This window comes from Lytechinus variegatus, chromosome 14, assembly GCF_018143015.1.
Source record: "Lytechinus variegatus isolate NC3 chromosome 14, Lvar_3.0, whole genome shotgun sequence".
Taxonomy (NCBI): Eukaryota; Metazoa; Echinodermata; class Echinoidea; order Temnopleuroida; family Toxopneustidae; genus Lytechinus; species Lytechinus variegatus.
This window is the reverse complement of record NC_054753.1, coordinates 31,973,447-31,989,178: the sequence shown is the minus strand read 5'-3', so window position 1 is coordinate 31,989,178 and position 15,732 is coordinate 31,973,447. Positions and strand designations below refer to the sequence as shown.

General features: G+C 33.6%; 1 protein-coding gene across 1 annotated transcript in view; it reads right to left on the bottom strand.

Moving 5' to 3' along the window:
- Positions 1-4,956: 4,956 nt before the first annotated feature.
- LOC121427160 (tyrosine-protein phosphatase non-receptor type 11-like) overlaps positions 4,957-15,732 on the bottom strand; it is a 67,663-nt gene continuing 56,887 nt past the window's right edge. The window contains exons 12-15 of the mRNA XM_041623422.1: positions 14,154-14,221; positions 6,301-6,452; positions 5,901-6,047; positions 4,957-5,254 (exon numbers count right to left, since the gene is read on the bottom strand). Coding sequence (XP_041479356.1) covers positions 5,186-5,254; positions 5,901-6,047; positions 6,301-6,452; positions 14,154-14,221 — 436 coding nt within the window. The 3' untranslated portion in view covers positions 4,957-5,185. The remainder of the gene's footprint in view (positions 5,255-5,900; positions 6,048-6,300; positions 6,453-14,153; positions 14,222-15,732) is intronic.

Below are 15,732 nucleotides of genomic sequence, written 5' to 3'. Positions count from 1 at the left end.
TCGCATTATTGATTGTTAAATTATGTAACTCCTTCATGGCTAACTGCAGGCAAACCTTAATGGGTACCTTTTTGATCAGTTCAAAGCGTGTATTAACAATTGCTAGTTTTACAAAAAAACAATAATTTTTTGGTTGATGGCATTTTCGGCGGAGCTATTATCAGAGGAGCAATTGTCCCTACATGCGGAGCAATTGTCGCCGGAGCATGTGTCGTTCGGGTAGTCTTTGTCGCCGGAGCATTTGTCGCTAAATGTGGAGCAATTATCGGTGGAGCAACTGTCGGCGGAGTAACTGTCGGCGGAGAAATTGTCGGCGGAGCAACTGTCGGCGGAGCAGCTGTCGGCGGAGCAACTGTCGGCGGAGCAACTGTCGGCGGAGCAAATGTCGGCGGAGCAAATGTCGAGGAGCAGATGTCGCGGAGCAAATGTCGCATTTTGGGGAGCATTTCTCTCCTCCTTACTTTCCTTCTCTTTCTCTCTCCCTTCTCTATCTTGTTTTTCTCCTCCCTACTTTCCTTCTCTGTCTCCCTTTTACTTTTCACCCCCCCCTTCCCCTTCTTCTTCCTCTCTTTCCCCTTTTTATCTTCCTTTTACCTCTTTCTTTTCCTACTTCCCCTCTTTTCCCCTTCCTCTCAAATATCTCGTTCCATTTTCAGCATCTACATTTGCCTTCCCAGTGTTCCAGTCCCCAAAGTCTGCCTCCTCCAAAACACGATACATGCATGACTAGAAGATATACCAACAAATCACATAAATGTGTACTTGATACGGTGCGAGCATGATATCCTTTAATATGCTATATTCAATGAGCATCTACCACACCTAAATCATAAAAAAAAATAGTCATATTCAACAGGGAAACCAAAATATAATGTAACAATTTTACTTGTATACAAATACATTTTTCTTCAATATACTCATCATGGAATATATTAATCTTCCTACTGCTTAAATTCATTTCCTGCTTTATGTACATTAGAAATGAACAATTCTTCTTTCTTAATACAGAACAGAAAATAAACATTTCAGATATAAATATGAAACATGGTCCATCATATAACAACAAAAATATAACATCACAATATTTATACTGCCCCATTGAAACTAATGTTGACACTAGAGAGGACAAAATATACAGTTTTAAAAAAAATACAGTAAAAAAAAATCATCCTTAATTCAAAACCAAAATGTGTATGCCTCTCTTATAGACCATACAGGGTAACAAGGGGCACATGTTCTGGAGAGGAAAAAATGACAAGCAAAAAAAAACAACAAAAGAACAACAAAGAAATGGGCAACATTTTTTATGGGCATCATTATGAAAATTGATACATTAATCCTATAATGTATCAAGAAGCTGTATAGAGTAGGCTAATAATGGAATAATCTCATCATTTGCCGTATTTTCAATGACATTTTTGAATGAACATTTTACATTCTTAATATCAAAAGTAAAAAATGAGAAAACAATGTGTCCATCTAATGAAGAGCATAAGATGATTTTTTTTGTGTGAAAGTGTTATGCAAGTTGACCATCACAATTTGATGGAACAAAGGACAGTCCACTATAAGCTTTACCAGTACTAGATATATTGACTTCACAAAACTAATGCAAAATGCAAAAGTTGATCAATTTATGAAATTAGGTAAACCTTGTGTGATCTTCTCACATTCTTTGTTTTTGGGTGAAGAAGGACATATTAGCCTGAATTCACAAAAGTGGTTTTAAAAACCCACGGTTGAATCCATGGTTTATGCAGATTTCATGTATAAATTACTCTTAATTTAGCGCGTATCGGGCGCGTGTATAAAAAATGTCCAATACTGATGCACGCTTTTGTCACAGTGCGCCAAATAAATGCCTGTTGCCATGGTTATCCACACTATTTTATTCATGAGTCCACTGTTTTTATTCACGAGTCAACTCTTCAAACAGTGGACTCATGAATAAAATAGCATATCTAAGCATGGTAACAGGTGTCAATTTGGCGCACTGTGACAAATGCATGTGTCAGCATTGGACATTTATTATACACGCGCCCGATACATGCTAAATTAAGCATAATTTATAGAGGAAATCTGCTTAAAACCATGGATTCAACTATGGGTTTTCAAAACCACCTTTGTGAATTCGGGCAATTAGCTATACTTAATAAAAAAATGCCTTTGTATGTCCACCTACATGTTAGACATACTTATCAAATTGAACAAAAAAAATCCTTGCATAGATATTGATGCTATGAACTAACTCACAACTTGCTGGGGTTTGGTTTTTATTTTGTTCATCATTTTTTTCAATACCTAATTTTCACTGAATGAAATAAAGCAGAAGTCACCAATTTTACATTCAATATGCTTTGCTAATGAACATCTGCAATTGATATGTCAATATTAAACCAGAATTGAAAAAAAGGCAAATAATAAGAATAATTTCTAATACATAAAGGCATTAAGATGAAAAAGGTCTAATAACGAAACACAAACAAAAAACTACAATACCTCAATCTTTGATATGAAAGAATTTACCAAAAAGAAAAAAATATATTGCACAGAACTGATTTTACAAATCTACTTTAGGCTCCATGTTTCCTCATTGTGGACTTGGCAAAAACCAACTTATTCTATTTGTTTCATTTCTAAATTTTGTTTTACAACATTCATTTATACCTATTAAAAAAATCATGAAAGATATTTACTTTAAAAAATGCAGTGAACACAGGTAAATAATACTTGAAAATATTCTAATCTAATGACAGTGCATACAGGCATTGTATGCAGAGATCTCAACCAAATTCTCCTCATTGCATTTAATATCCTAATATAGAAGTCATAATTCAAAATAGTTTAGATCAAGTGTAAAATTTTGAAGATCTGACAGAGTAAGAATCTTTGTATTAGAGGACTAGGATTAAGAATTGTTATGACATATTTTCAATAACAGTTACAAGCTACTGAAATCCTTCAATCTCATTGGCTGATAGTAAATTTGTAATGGAAAAAAGTTTTATCCTTTATAAAACAGGACCATAGTCCTCTTACACAAGTTTTATGAAATAGGCCCCAGATCAATGTCTGTCCTATAATGAGGACACTTAGATTATAAACAGTGCATGTCAAGATTATATAACCAGCCTTTCAAAACATTTTCAAAGCAATTTGTTTACAATGAAATTCATAAGAGAACTCAGATCCACAAAATGAGGTTTCAGCCGTATAGTGAATTATTACAATATAATAAAGCAGTTCACTGTAAAAACAATGATTCAATTTTTTAGCATGTTGTCTAGCTCATCACTCTAACAACTATTGTTTAAACAAGTTGTTCAAAAAGCTTTAAAAATTTGTTAGTTTCAAAATATAGTTGTTAGAGTGACAGGCTTAAACAGCATACTAATCTCTTTATTTCACTGTGTAGGAAAGGGGTGAATTATGCTGTCAACTAATTTTTGTCCATGTTATCATGTTGCAATGATAATTAAATTAACATGTCAATAAAATGATCATACAAATCTGAATTCTATTCCAAAAAACAAGCTTATGTACAATAGTGCATCAATTTATCTGATATTATAGGACTACAGCACCATTTACTACTCTAACTTCATCACAATACCTCACCCCTTCAAGCTAATTTCATTAGAAAATAAATTTCAGGTGCATTATTTAGAGAGTTGTGCCATTTTTCTTTCAAGATTGCTTCATACAGTAATGTACATACACAATAGATACAAATTTGATCATTTCATTTGAAGATACATTCAAATCAATAAATTAACCTCATTTTGTTACATTAGATTGAATGTATTCAAGTTTATGTTCTACTCTATACAGCACATATCTGTAGCATATTCCAGAACACAGAGAGTATACAATATATATTATTCATTGTCATGTCATATGAAATATGAGATTGTAATTAAATAAGGAATATATAATCATGTAGCCTGGGAAATGTAAATATTATTGACAAATAACATTTTTAACAACATGATCAATGCAGAGTATAAAAGAACTAAAAAATATATAGTATTTTCAACTAAAGAAGAGAAAATATGTCTTCACAATAACAGATAGTTGAAAATTATTGATATCAACTGAAATTGTTTCCACTCTCATACAATCTTATATACAATGCTGTAAAATAGAGAGGGAAAATAAATATCCATTTTCATGTGCCATATTTGACCCTCTTTGGATTAGCATATCACTTTAATGAAAAAGACATTGCATATTTCTTCATAAATCCACATGATAGCTGACATCATATTTGTATTTTTAAAATCAATTAATTCTTCCATGCAATGTCAATTACTTCATCCAATGCCAAACACTAAGATCTATTAAATTGTCATAAAACTTGACTAAAGAAATGAGCTATATTAGCCATGTAATCTGAATATACAAGATCATTATTTTCTTCATTTATTGTAAAATATTGTAGTTATTAGACTATTCTGAATATATTTAAAAAAATCTTTGCCATTTTTGGGTGTAACCAAATAAATCTTCACAAATCTAATTACATAGGATAATAACAAAATGTCTATAGGTTTTCTATTTGTGATCAGCTATCTCACAAAACCAACAATACGTAGCACAGAATGAATTATGATATTTTTATGGAGCTTGAAAAGTTAATCCTAAGCTTACATTGATAACATGTCACAAAAAATCAAGAATAAACCACCCACATACCTGATTGAATGCAAAAGAAATTCAGTGAAAGCTTCAAAAAATATAAGGTTCAAGCAAATTCTGAAGTTTGTGGGTCAGTCAAGCATGAGATACGGACACTGTCAAATCTCAGTGAAACTTCAAAGCAATCCACAAAATATGTGTCAGAGAAACTCTTGTATCTCATCCCCCCTAACTTTACAACTTCAAAATTTGACAATATGAAGAATTACTCTTTTGGATAACGTAATTTTTTAATTTATTAATTTTTACTTTTTGAAGACTCCGTTGAAATTTTTAAGAGAAACTTTGCATCTTATTGTTGGTTTAAGGTGATATTGAAAACCTTTACATGGTTCAGGAAATGGAGATGTATTAACTAGAATATTTTTGACATGCTTTATAAAGAAGTGTTCTTCCTATACCAATGTGCACCTTAGAAAAGAGAGCATCTATAGCAGAATTGAAAATGGAAGAGCCTGTTAAGAGAAGAGACCGATTGCTGGACTTGTTATTTGATATTGTTGGACTTTGGGACTGGAGGCTGCGCTGGACGTGATCTTGGAGGAATAGGTGATGACTAGAGAGAGACAGAGAGAAAGAGAGACGAAGAGGGGTGGAGAGATACAGAGAGATGGAAGGAAAATGAGTAAGAACAGAGAGAGAAAGAGAAGGGGAAAAAGAGGGTAGATTGCAATCCACCAAAGAGAAAAAGAGATAAGACAAAACAAAAGATAAATTAAATATACATTTAATATACATATGCATATAAATAACAAACGAGTGAAACACCCCTGGTGGTGGTTCCATGAAACAGTTCGTATCTACAATCAAAGTTTGGTCACAATTACAATATTGCACCCCAATATTAACTTTGGTAGGGTAAGTTGTTGACTTTACCAGTGGTGACCTTTAGCTCCCTATTTATATCTACATGAACCACCAAAATATAGTCATGGTTGGGGAAAGGGTAAGTTTATGAGCCATAACAGAAAAGTGCTCAATACATTAGTCTTGCAAAGATGGTTGACCCCTGCTGGTAACCTTTGAACTTGATGTGACCTCTAGCCCTCTATTATACATCTGCCACTAAGACACAATTGGGCAAATGGAGTGAGGCAAAGTTATTGGCAAAACAGAGACATGACAAAACTAGATAAATTCTCAAACTGCAAAGATGAAATTGATGCCTCTGCAATTGGCAGATAAGCAGAAACATGGTTTACCTTGTTAATAGGACCAACATTCTGATAAACATTCTTTTCTTCATTGAGGAGAGGTTGTGACATGATAGGTGTAGAGCCTGGATGCTGTTGAACCTCATAGTGTGCTCTCTTAGTATTGATATACTCACGGCCAGTCTTCAATGTATTCTGTGTCACAAAATAATAATAATAGACATTAATACCCAGCATAGGAAATACAAGTACATAAATGTGACAGGCCATTTCGTCCTCGTGCCAGTCCAAAGTGTCCCTAAAATTCCCAAAATTGAATGATTGCGTTGCATATTATCATTATTATTAATTATGTACAGCAAGGCCTGCTGGAACAATGTTTGGAACTGAAGTGGCTATCCTTGGTTAATATGATGTTATCATTATTGGAAAAAAAATGAATAATTACCTGCTCTGCAGCTACTCTTTGTGATAGAGTCTCAATATAATGCTGAACAGCCCTGTATACAAACTTATACTGTGCTTCAGTTTGTACCAGACCTGAGCGTTGCTGTCTTACAAGCCTGATAGTATTATAGATATCAATCTCACAGTCAAGACCTGTTACATAAAATAATCAAATTATTATCATATTAGATTGTTTTCTTTTACACATACCAATCTTACAGTAAAGACCTGTTACATAAAACAATCAAATTATTATCATATTAGATTGTTTCCTTTACACATACCAATCTTACAGTAAAGACCTGTTACATAAAACAATCAAATTATTATCGTTTTAGATTGTTTCCTTTTACACATACCAATCTTACAGTCAAGACCTGTTACATCAAACAATTATTACATAGTATATAGAATAATAAGCCCACATCATATTTGATATACATGTACATTATCATTGTTATTCCTAAAAGCTTGCATGTACATAAACCAAGTTAAAGTCGGTCCTTCAAACCAAACAGTTCTTGAATTATCATGAAAATTACATCTTTCAAGATGTATGACCTCTGTAACCTTTGATCTCTGTCCCCTTACAATATTAAGATTATTGTCACTCAAATAAGTATGCATTGTACATCTTCCTATTTGAAGTTAATACCTCAAATTGTTAATGAGCCATTATAAGTATTAAGCATTTAAGTTATATCCTACATAACTCAAACCTTCTATGGTGATTGGTTCAAACAGCATCATGTGACCAACATATTCTAGCTATGATTTTGAAACAAAAGGCCCACTAAAGAATTGTGCTATTCTGTGACTTCCATCATTAATGTCACAGATCATGCAATCTCTTGGATACAAAGGTCAGTGAGGTGTCTCAAGCGGGCAAGTCCCGTGAAGGGACAGTGCAGGTAATTATTGGCTTCATGAAAAGTAGGTTAGTCAGTGCAGATCTATATTTTGGTTCAGATTATAAATGGATGAATGAGTACAAGAACCAGATTATCAATCTATTGTTTTCACTTCGTAAAAGATGGATATATAATAAATATACCAGGCCTTTATTTGGTAAGTATAGAGGGAAATACTCATCCTTGGTTGTACTGGAAAAATTACTGTTTTTCCCCTCGGGGCTTACCCCTCTGCAAAAATAGTAATGCTATATAACCTCTGACTAATAATTCTGACTATACTTACTCAAAGCCTAGTATATTTGTATAATATATATCTCTGTAACCTTCAACCTTTGACCTCTATACCTCCAAAACTAATCATATAATTGTCATTCCCACATGCTTACATGATCCACATATGAAGTTGAACCACCATAGGGTTTGGGGTTATCACAATCTGTTATGACTTTGAACCTTTGAGCTCCATGCCCCCCAAAATAATAAGGTCATTGTCACTCATTATGCATACATGAACCAAATATGAAGTCAATCCGTCAAAAGATTCTTTTAATCTCATGAGAATGAAAACGAGACAGATGGACAGAAGGACAATCGGACAGACAAACATAATCATGCCTCAAGCACCACTTACGGTGGGCCAAGCCATAATAGAGAAAATAAAATAAAAATAGAATGTCATTTTAATCCATAACAAGTGGAATGCCTCTGCCGTCTCACCTGCATCACGCGGTTCAATATAGCAGCAGTGCTGACTTTGAATACTACTCTAACTCGCACAAGATGTTCAGTGATACATGGTTACTCTTATGTCCACTTTTTATGAACTAGACCAATAAACTTACAGAGATATGATGGTTATTCAACAAAAAACCCCAACATGGCCAAAGTTCATTGACCTTACATGACCTTTGACCTTGATCATGTGACCTGAAACTCGAACAGGATGTTCAGTGATACTTGATTACTCTTATGTACAAGTTTCATGAATCAGATCCATAAACTTTCAAATTTATGATGGTAATTCAACAGATACACCCAATTCGGCCAAAGTTCATTGACCTTTGACCTTGGTCATGTGACCTGAAACGCGCACAGGATGTTCAGTGATACTTGATTACTCTAATGTCCAAGTTTAATGAACTAGACCAATAAACTTTCAAAGTTATGATGGTAATTCAACAGATACCCCCGATTCGGCCAAAGTTCATTGACCCTAAATGACCTTTGACCTTGGTCATGTGATGTGAAACTCATGCAGGATGTTCAGTGATACTTGATTAACCTTACGTCCAAGTTTCATGAACTAGGTCCATATATTTTCTAAGTTATGATGACATTTCTAAAACTTAACCTCAGGTTAAGATTTCGATGTTGATTCCTCCAACATGGTCCAAGTTCATTGACCCTAAATGACCTTTGACCTTGGTCATGTGACATGAAACTCTCAAGTTTTATTAACTAGGTCCATATACTTTCTAAGTTATGACGTCATTTCAAAAACTTAACCTCAGGTTAAGATTTGATGTTGACGCCGCCGCCGCCATCGGAAAAGCGGCGCCTTTAGTCTCACTCTGCTTCGCAGGTGAGATAAAAACTAGAAATTTGAGGTGTTCAAAAGGACACAAATGCCCCCGCTTAACGCGATCAGACATTCATTCAATATGATTGAACTTAATTTTGTGCAGAAACCAATATCATAAACAAATTTAGACCTTTGAACCAACTTGCATATATAATGACCTTTGACCTGCTGACTCAAAATTCGAACTTAGACTGTATTTTGGTGTCATCTACCAACACACCCAATTCTTTATTAAATCTATTAAATATTTCACAAGTTATCATGCGGAAACCAACGCGCACATTTAATGAGCTGTGACCTTTGACCTGTGGACTCCGAATTCGAACTTAGCCTGTATTTTGGTGTCATCTACCTACACACCAACATTTTTTAAATCCATTAAATATTTTTTGAGTAATGAGCTGTAACCTTTGACTTTTGACCTGCAGACTCCAAATTCAAACTTACATGTAGCTTGAAATTTGGTGTCATCTACCTACACACCAAAAATGTTTGAAGTCCATTAAATATTTTTTTAGTTATTGCGCAAAAACCAAGTGGGGGGACAGAAGGACTGACGGACAACGCTTGAAATTTAATGCCCCCTTGTTGCACCCACAAATGTAATAACGCCCACAAATGTAATAACACTTTACCCACAAATGTAATAACGCCCACAAATGTAATAACACTTTACCCACAAATGTAATAATTTCACCCACAAATGTAATAATGCACTTTACCCACAAATGTAATATTTTTTGATCGCCCACAAATGTAATAATGACTTTACCCACAAATGTAATAAATTTGAAGGGATTTTTGGCGAATCCCTTCTAAACTAAAATCCTATAGTAATACGTTCATATAGCACAAAAGTGCAAAGTCTTTTTTCCAGAACCAGTTAATTCCAAATTTACAACATAAGTCCAAAGTCTTTTTTCCAAACCTGGTTGTTTCCAAAATTATAATATAAGTCCAAAGTCTTTTTTCCAGACCGGGTTGTTTCAAATATTACAATACAAATCCAAAGTCTTTTTTCCAGACCCGGTTATTTCAAAAATTATAATATAAGTCCAAACTAAGATACGATAATGATATTCCAGGGGAATAAAAAATGGGAATCGAGCTTAGTCTTTTCTCAAGACCCAGTTAATTAAAACTGGTGGAATTAATGTCTTTGCATAGTCTTTTCTCCAGACGCGGTAAATAAAACTAAACCCCTATTGTAAGGCGTTCATATAACACAAAAGTGCAAAGTCTTTTTTCCAGACCCGGTTGTTTCCAAAATCATAATATAAGTCCAAAGTCTTTTTTCCACACCCGGTTTTTTTAAATATTACAATATAAGTCCAAAGTCTGTTTTCCACACCCGGTTGTTTTAAATATTACAATATAAGTCCAAAGGTTTTTTTTCCATGGTTAATTCCAAAATTATAATATAAGTCCAAAGTCTTTTTTCTAGACCCAGTTGTTTCCAAAATTATAATATTATTCCAAAGTCTTTTTTCCAGACCCAGTTGTTTCAAATATTACAATATAAGTCCAAAGTCTTTCTTCCAGACCCGTTTAATTCCAAAATTTTAATATAAGTCCAAAATCTCTTTTTCCAGACCTGGTTGTTTCAAATATTACAATATAAGTCCAAAGTCTTTTTTCCAGGCCCAATTTTTTCCAAAATTATAATATAAGTCCAAAGTCTTTTTTTCCAGACCCGGTTGTTTCAAATTCTTTGCAAGTCTTTTTTCCAGACCCGGTTGTTTCAAATATTACAATAAAAGTCCAGTCTTTTTTCCAGACCTGATTGTTTCAAAAATTGTAATATAAATCCAAAGTCATTTTTCCAGACCCGGTTGTTTAAAAAATTATAATATAACTCCAAAGTCTTTTTTTCAGACCAAGTTGTTTAAAAAATTATGATGTAAGTCCAAAGTCTTTTTTCCAGACCTGTTTTTGTCAAAAATTATAATATTAGTACAAAGTCTTTTTTCCAGACCCGGTTGTTTCAAAAATTTTAATATAAATCCAAAGTCTTTTTTCCTAAAACTAAACCCTATATCAATGCGTTCATATAGCACAAAAGTGCAAAGTCTTTTTTCCAGAGCCGGATAATTAAACAATTACAATGTAAGTCTAAAGTCTTTTTTCCAGACCCGGTTATAAAGATTAGACGATGTGTCCAAAATTTTTTCAGACCCGGTTGTTTAGAAAATTATAATATAAGTCCAAAGTCTTTTTTTCAGACCTGGTTGTTTCAAAAATAAAGTCTAAAGTCTTTTTTTCAGACCCAGTTAATTGTTTGAGAAATTTTGATATAAGTCCAAAGTCTTTTCCAGACCCGGTTATTTCAAAAATTCTAATATAAGTCCAAACTAAGATACAATGATGATATATTCCAGTGGAAAAAAAAAAATGAGAATCGAGCTTAGTCTTTTCTCCAGACCTAGTTAATTAAAACTGGTGGAATTAATGTCTTTGTTGTTGTTTCAACTTATGCAGCGTATATTGTGAGTATTTGCGCTAAGGGTAAATTGAGAATCAAGTGTACTCTTTCCTCCAGACCATGTCATTCAATAAATGAATTAAAAAAACTTCAAATCTAAGACCAATTTTCCAAAGTTTCACCCAGTAAAAAAATATGTCTTTACCCCACACCCAGTTTTTTTTTTTTATATAATACTACGACCAGGGGCGGAAATCTCTCCCGAAAGGTAGGGGGAAAGGGTCTGGAAAATTTGACAAGCAAAAAAAAAAAAGAAAAAAGGTTATCACCTGAAAGTAAGGTCATCTCTTCCTCCTACAATACATGTTTTATTTCGATTTTGAATGATGAATTTCTTACCCCCCTGGGATTTCCGCCCATGACTACGACCCCTACAAAACATTGTAATAATGCATCGGTAAAGCAAACATCCTTCTCCAGACTTGGTTATTATTTTAAAAAAATGAAATAGTTTTTACAAATATTCTAAAACGAATACCCAATAATCTAATTACTGTGGAATAACATGGAAGACCGATTGTCGCAGATCGACTTTCCTCCAGACACAATTATTTCAAGAATAAAAAATCAATAAAACCCAACCCCCAACAACGAATCTGAGAACCAACAATCCTCCAAATTAACGTTATCTGACCATGCTAAGAAAAGCATATGTTTAGAGTGTTGTCTTTATTCCAGGCCCTGTAATTTAATAATGATTTAAACAATCTTAAAAACAAAAGACTTTGTCATATTCTTATTCTTGTGGAATAACACAAGTATTATGCTTAGTCTTTCGTCTAGACCCGGTTATTTAAAAGATAAACAAATATTGACAAACAAATCACAGCTAAGACCAATCTTCAATCTTATACCCACTTAAAATGCTTGGGCTTAGAGTGTTGTCTTTACGTCTCACGCAGTTCTCTTTAAAATACAAATTAAGCGAAACATTAATCTTAAAACTTAGACCCCAGCATCTTCCAAACTATAAAACCCTTGTGATAACGCATACTTAATTTGACCAGACCAGTTTAAAAAAAACCAAAAACATTTAACCCTCTTCCAGCAAAACATCCTGTAATGAATAATGTAATTAATTCTTCCAGGCAAAGAAATTTCATGAAAGGAGTTGTCTGACGTTTTATCCGACACTGCTTCTTAGCCAATCAACATCAAGGACAGTTGTCAGATCTGACAACTTGTCGGACATGAATGTTGATGAAATACTCCCCCAATCATCTTATTCATGTTGAACAGGCACAAGAATATGATTGAGTCTTCGTAATATGTATTACATTTATCTTATTTTTGAAAATGACAATGTCTGGAATAAATAAAACTCTCTAAACTATTATCTATTGAACGTTCTTAGTTTGAAGGATAGTTGGGCCTTAGATTCTGTTATTCTTTTTTAATGATTTGGGTTATTTTGAAATAATTGGGTCTGGAGGAAAGACTACACCATATTTCCATGTTATTCAATGTTCATAAGATTGCAAGGTCTTTGTTTTGTTGTTGTTGTGTTTTAACCATCTCAGTGCCAAGGGCAGATCAAAGTGAAATAACTCAATTGGGCTAAAAATGGCTTGGTACTGAGAGGATTAAATGACATTTATAACTGGGTCTGGAGGAAAGACTACGCTATATTTCCATGTTTTTCAACATAAAGTGGATCGTGGGTCTTTGTTTTTTTATTATTACAAATTTATTATTATTATTATCATTTCTTATTTGAAAGATCTGGGTCTTGAGGAAAGACTACGCTATATTTCCATGTTATTCGACATAAATAGGATTGTGAGTCTTTGTTTGTTATTACCAGTTTATTATCATTATTATTATTCATTTATTTGAAAGATTTGGGTCTGGATGAAAGACTACGCTATATTTCCATGTTATTTCTGATTGATACACGTCTGACAAAAACTCAAGCACACACACACACAGTTATTTAACATTAATAAGAGAGTTTTAATCAACTGGGTCTGGAGAAAAGACAAAGCTCGATTCTCATTTTTATTTAACTAGAATATCATTATCATATCTTAGTTTGGACTTGAAACAACCGGGTCTGGAAAAAAGACTTTGGACTTATATTATAATTTTTGAAATGACCGGGTCTGGAAAAAAGACTTTCGACATATATTATAATTTTTTAAACAACCGGGTCTGGAAAAAAGACTTTGGACTTATATTGTAATTGTTGAAACAACCGGGTCTGGAAAAAAGACTTTAAACTTATATTACAATTTTTTAAACAACCGGGTCTGAAAAAAGACTTTGGACTTGCATTATAATGTTTGAATTAACCGGGTCTGGAAAAAAAACTTTGTACATATATTATAATTTTTAAACAACCGGGTCTGGAAAAAGACTTTGGACTTGTACTATAATGTTTCATTAACCGGGTCTGGAAAAAAGACCTCGCACTTTTGTGCTATATGAACGCATTACTATAGGATTTTAGTTCAGAACGGATTCGCAAAAAATCCCTCCAAATTTATTACATTTGTGGGTAAAGTCATTATTACATTTGTGGGCGATCAAAAATTATTACATTTGTGGGTAAAGTGCATTATTGCATTTGTGGGTGAAATTATTACATTTGTGGGTAAAGTGTTATTACATTTGTGGGCGTTATTACATTTGTGGATAAAGTGTTATTACATTTGTGGGCGTTATTACATTTGTGGGCGATTACTACATTTGTGGGTGTAACACCCCTCCAGACTTCATCTGCAGGGGCATTATTTTTTCAGAAAAATACTTTGGTTTACAAAATAATATTCTAAAAAAATCCACTTTACAGTAAATGCTTGTATCTCCCTAGAGAGTCCTTTACAGTGAAATATAAAAGCTGTATTTAATGGACAAGAATAGAAGTGTTTACTTACCATGTTGCTTAATAAGGTTGAGAATGATATCAATGACTATGAATGTTCCTGTTCTTCCAATACCAGCACTGTAAAAATAAGAATACAATAGGAGACTTTGTATTAAATCAAACACTAACCAAACTTGATTGATACTTTTGATATCATCATAATCTTTGATAGGTCAAATATCATATTAAAGTGGGCTCATAGAACATTCAAATTAAGGCCTGCAATTCTATGCATAAGCTGGCAGTATACCAAATGGGTTGTCAAAACTAGTAATGAATAACAGGCGATCTAGGCTGAAGGCTCCTAAGCAGAGAGTGCTCAAAATAATACAAGATTATATAGAATGAAGCATGCACTGTAATGCAAGGTTGACTGGTAAATACCAGTACTAACTGGTTAATACCGCCAAGCAATATCTGACAAAAAAAACAAAAAAAAAACAGGAAATACCATGAAATACTGGTAAGTACTTTGAAAAAGCTATTTCTTGAATGGATCTATCTAAACAAATGTACAGATTTTTGTGCATTAAGTGTAATTCAATGTAAAAATACAATTTGTATAGCCTACCGTAGGTAATCAACCTGATTGCTCGGACAAATGTTACAATTTTTTTAGTAATGAAAGTAATGAAAATTATAGCAGTCATATCGGAAGAACTTGTTTTTATTTGAAAAATTTACTCCATTCATATGACTGTTAACTGATCTGAATTCTGGACACCTTAATCAAGGCTCGACATTAGCGGTGGCCCGGGGCCACCAAAAATTCATCTCGGGCAACCATTATTGAAAAAATGTTAAGTTTTGGTGGCCCGAATCGGGCAACCAATAATTTTCAAAGTAGCGCAATTTTTCTCCCGATTTTGCATGCATTTATCAACTTTCTACAGTTCAAATTGCAATCCAATCCGTCATGCGCCTTTTTTGTTAATCTACACACAAATACACACACACAAAGATTACATAGTCATGACAGTATGTAGGCCTACCGCTGGCATACAGTAACTATCTGGCTGTCTGGCTGAGCTTTGCATGCATGAAACCACTGCAGCTAGCTGCGCTGTGCGATAGCAGACTATTCAGACTCAGGGAGCTGCGATACGAAATGTTACTGCCAAGAAATCTTCCCCAGAACTTTGAAAATCTATGTCAAAGTCACAGTTTACACCAATGAAATGCCCTTCTACAGTCCATATTACTGAAACCTGATTATTTAAAAGCATTAAAAGGAGGAATTATGACCTCTCTTTTGACTCAAAAAGACCGATTTCCAAATGCATTAATACACATAAAACACATAGGTGAGTACATCACAGTCCCACATGTGCATTTGTATGTATATTGATATTTGGTTTATTTTGAAGCTGTGTCTCTTCTAGCCAAAAATAAATAGACAGCTTCTTTCTTTCTTGTTTATAAATGTCTTCTTAAACCACTCTTAAGGAAGTAAATACTTTGGAAAGGCATTACATTGATATGAAATGTGAATTTTTTCCATCATTTTGTCAAAAATAAGGAAGGAATTTTCTCATTTTTTTTCCAGATAACTTTTGACGTTTTCTTATTTTCTCCCCCCCCCCCCTTTT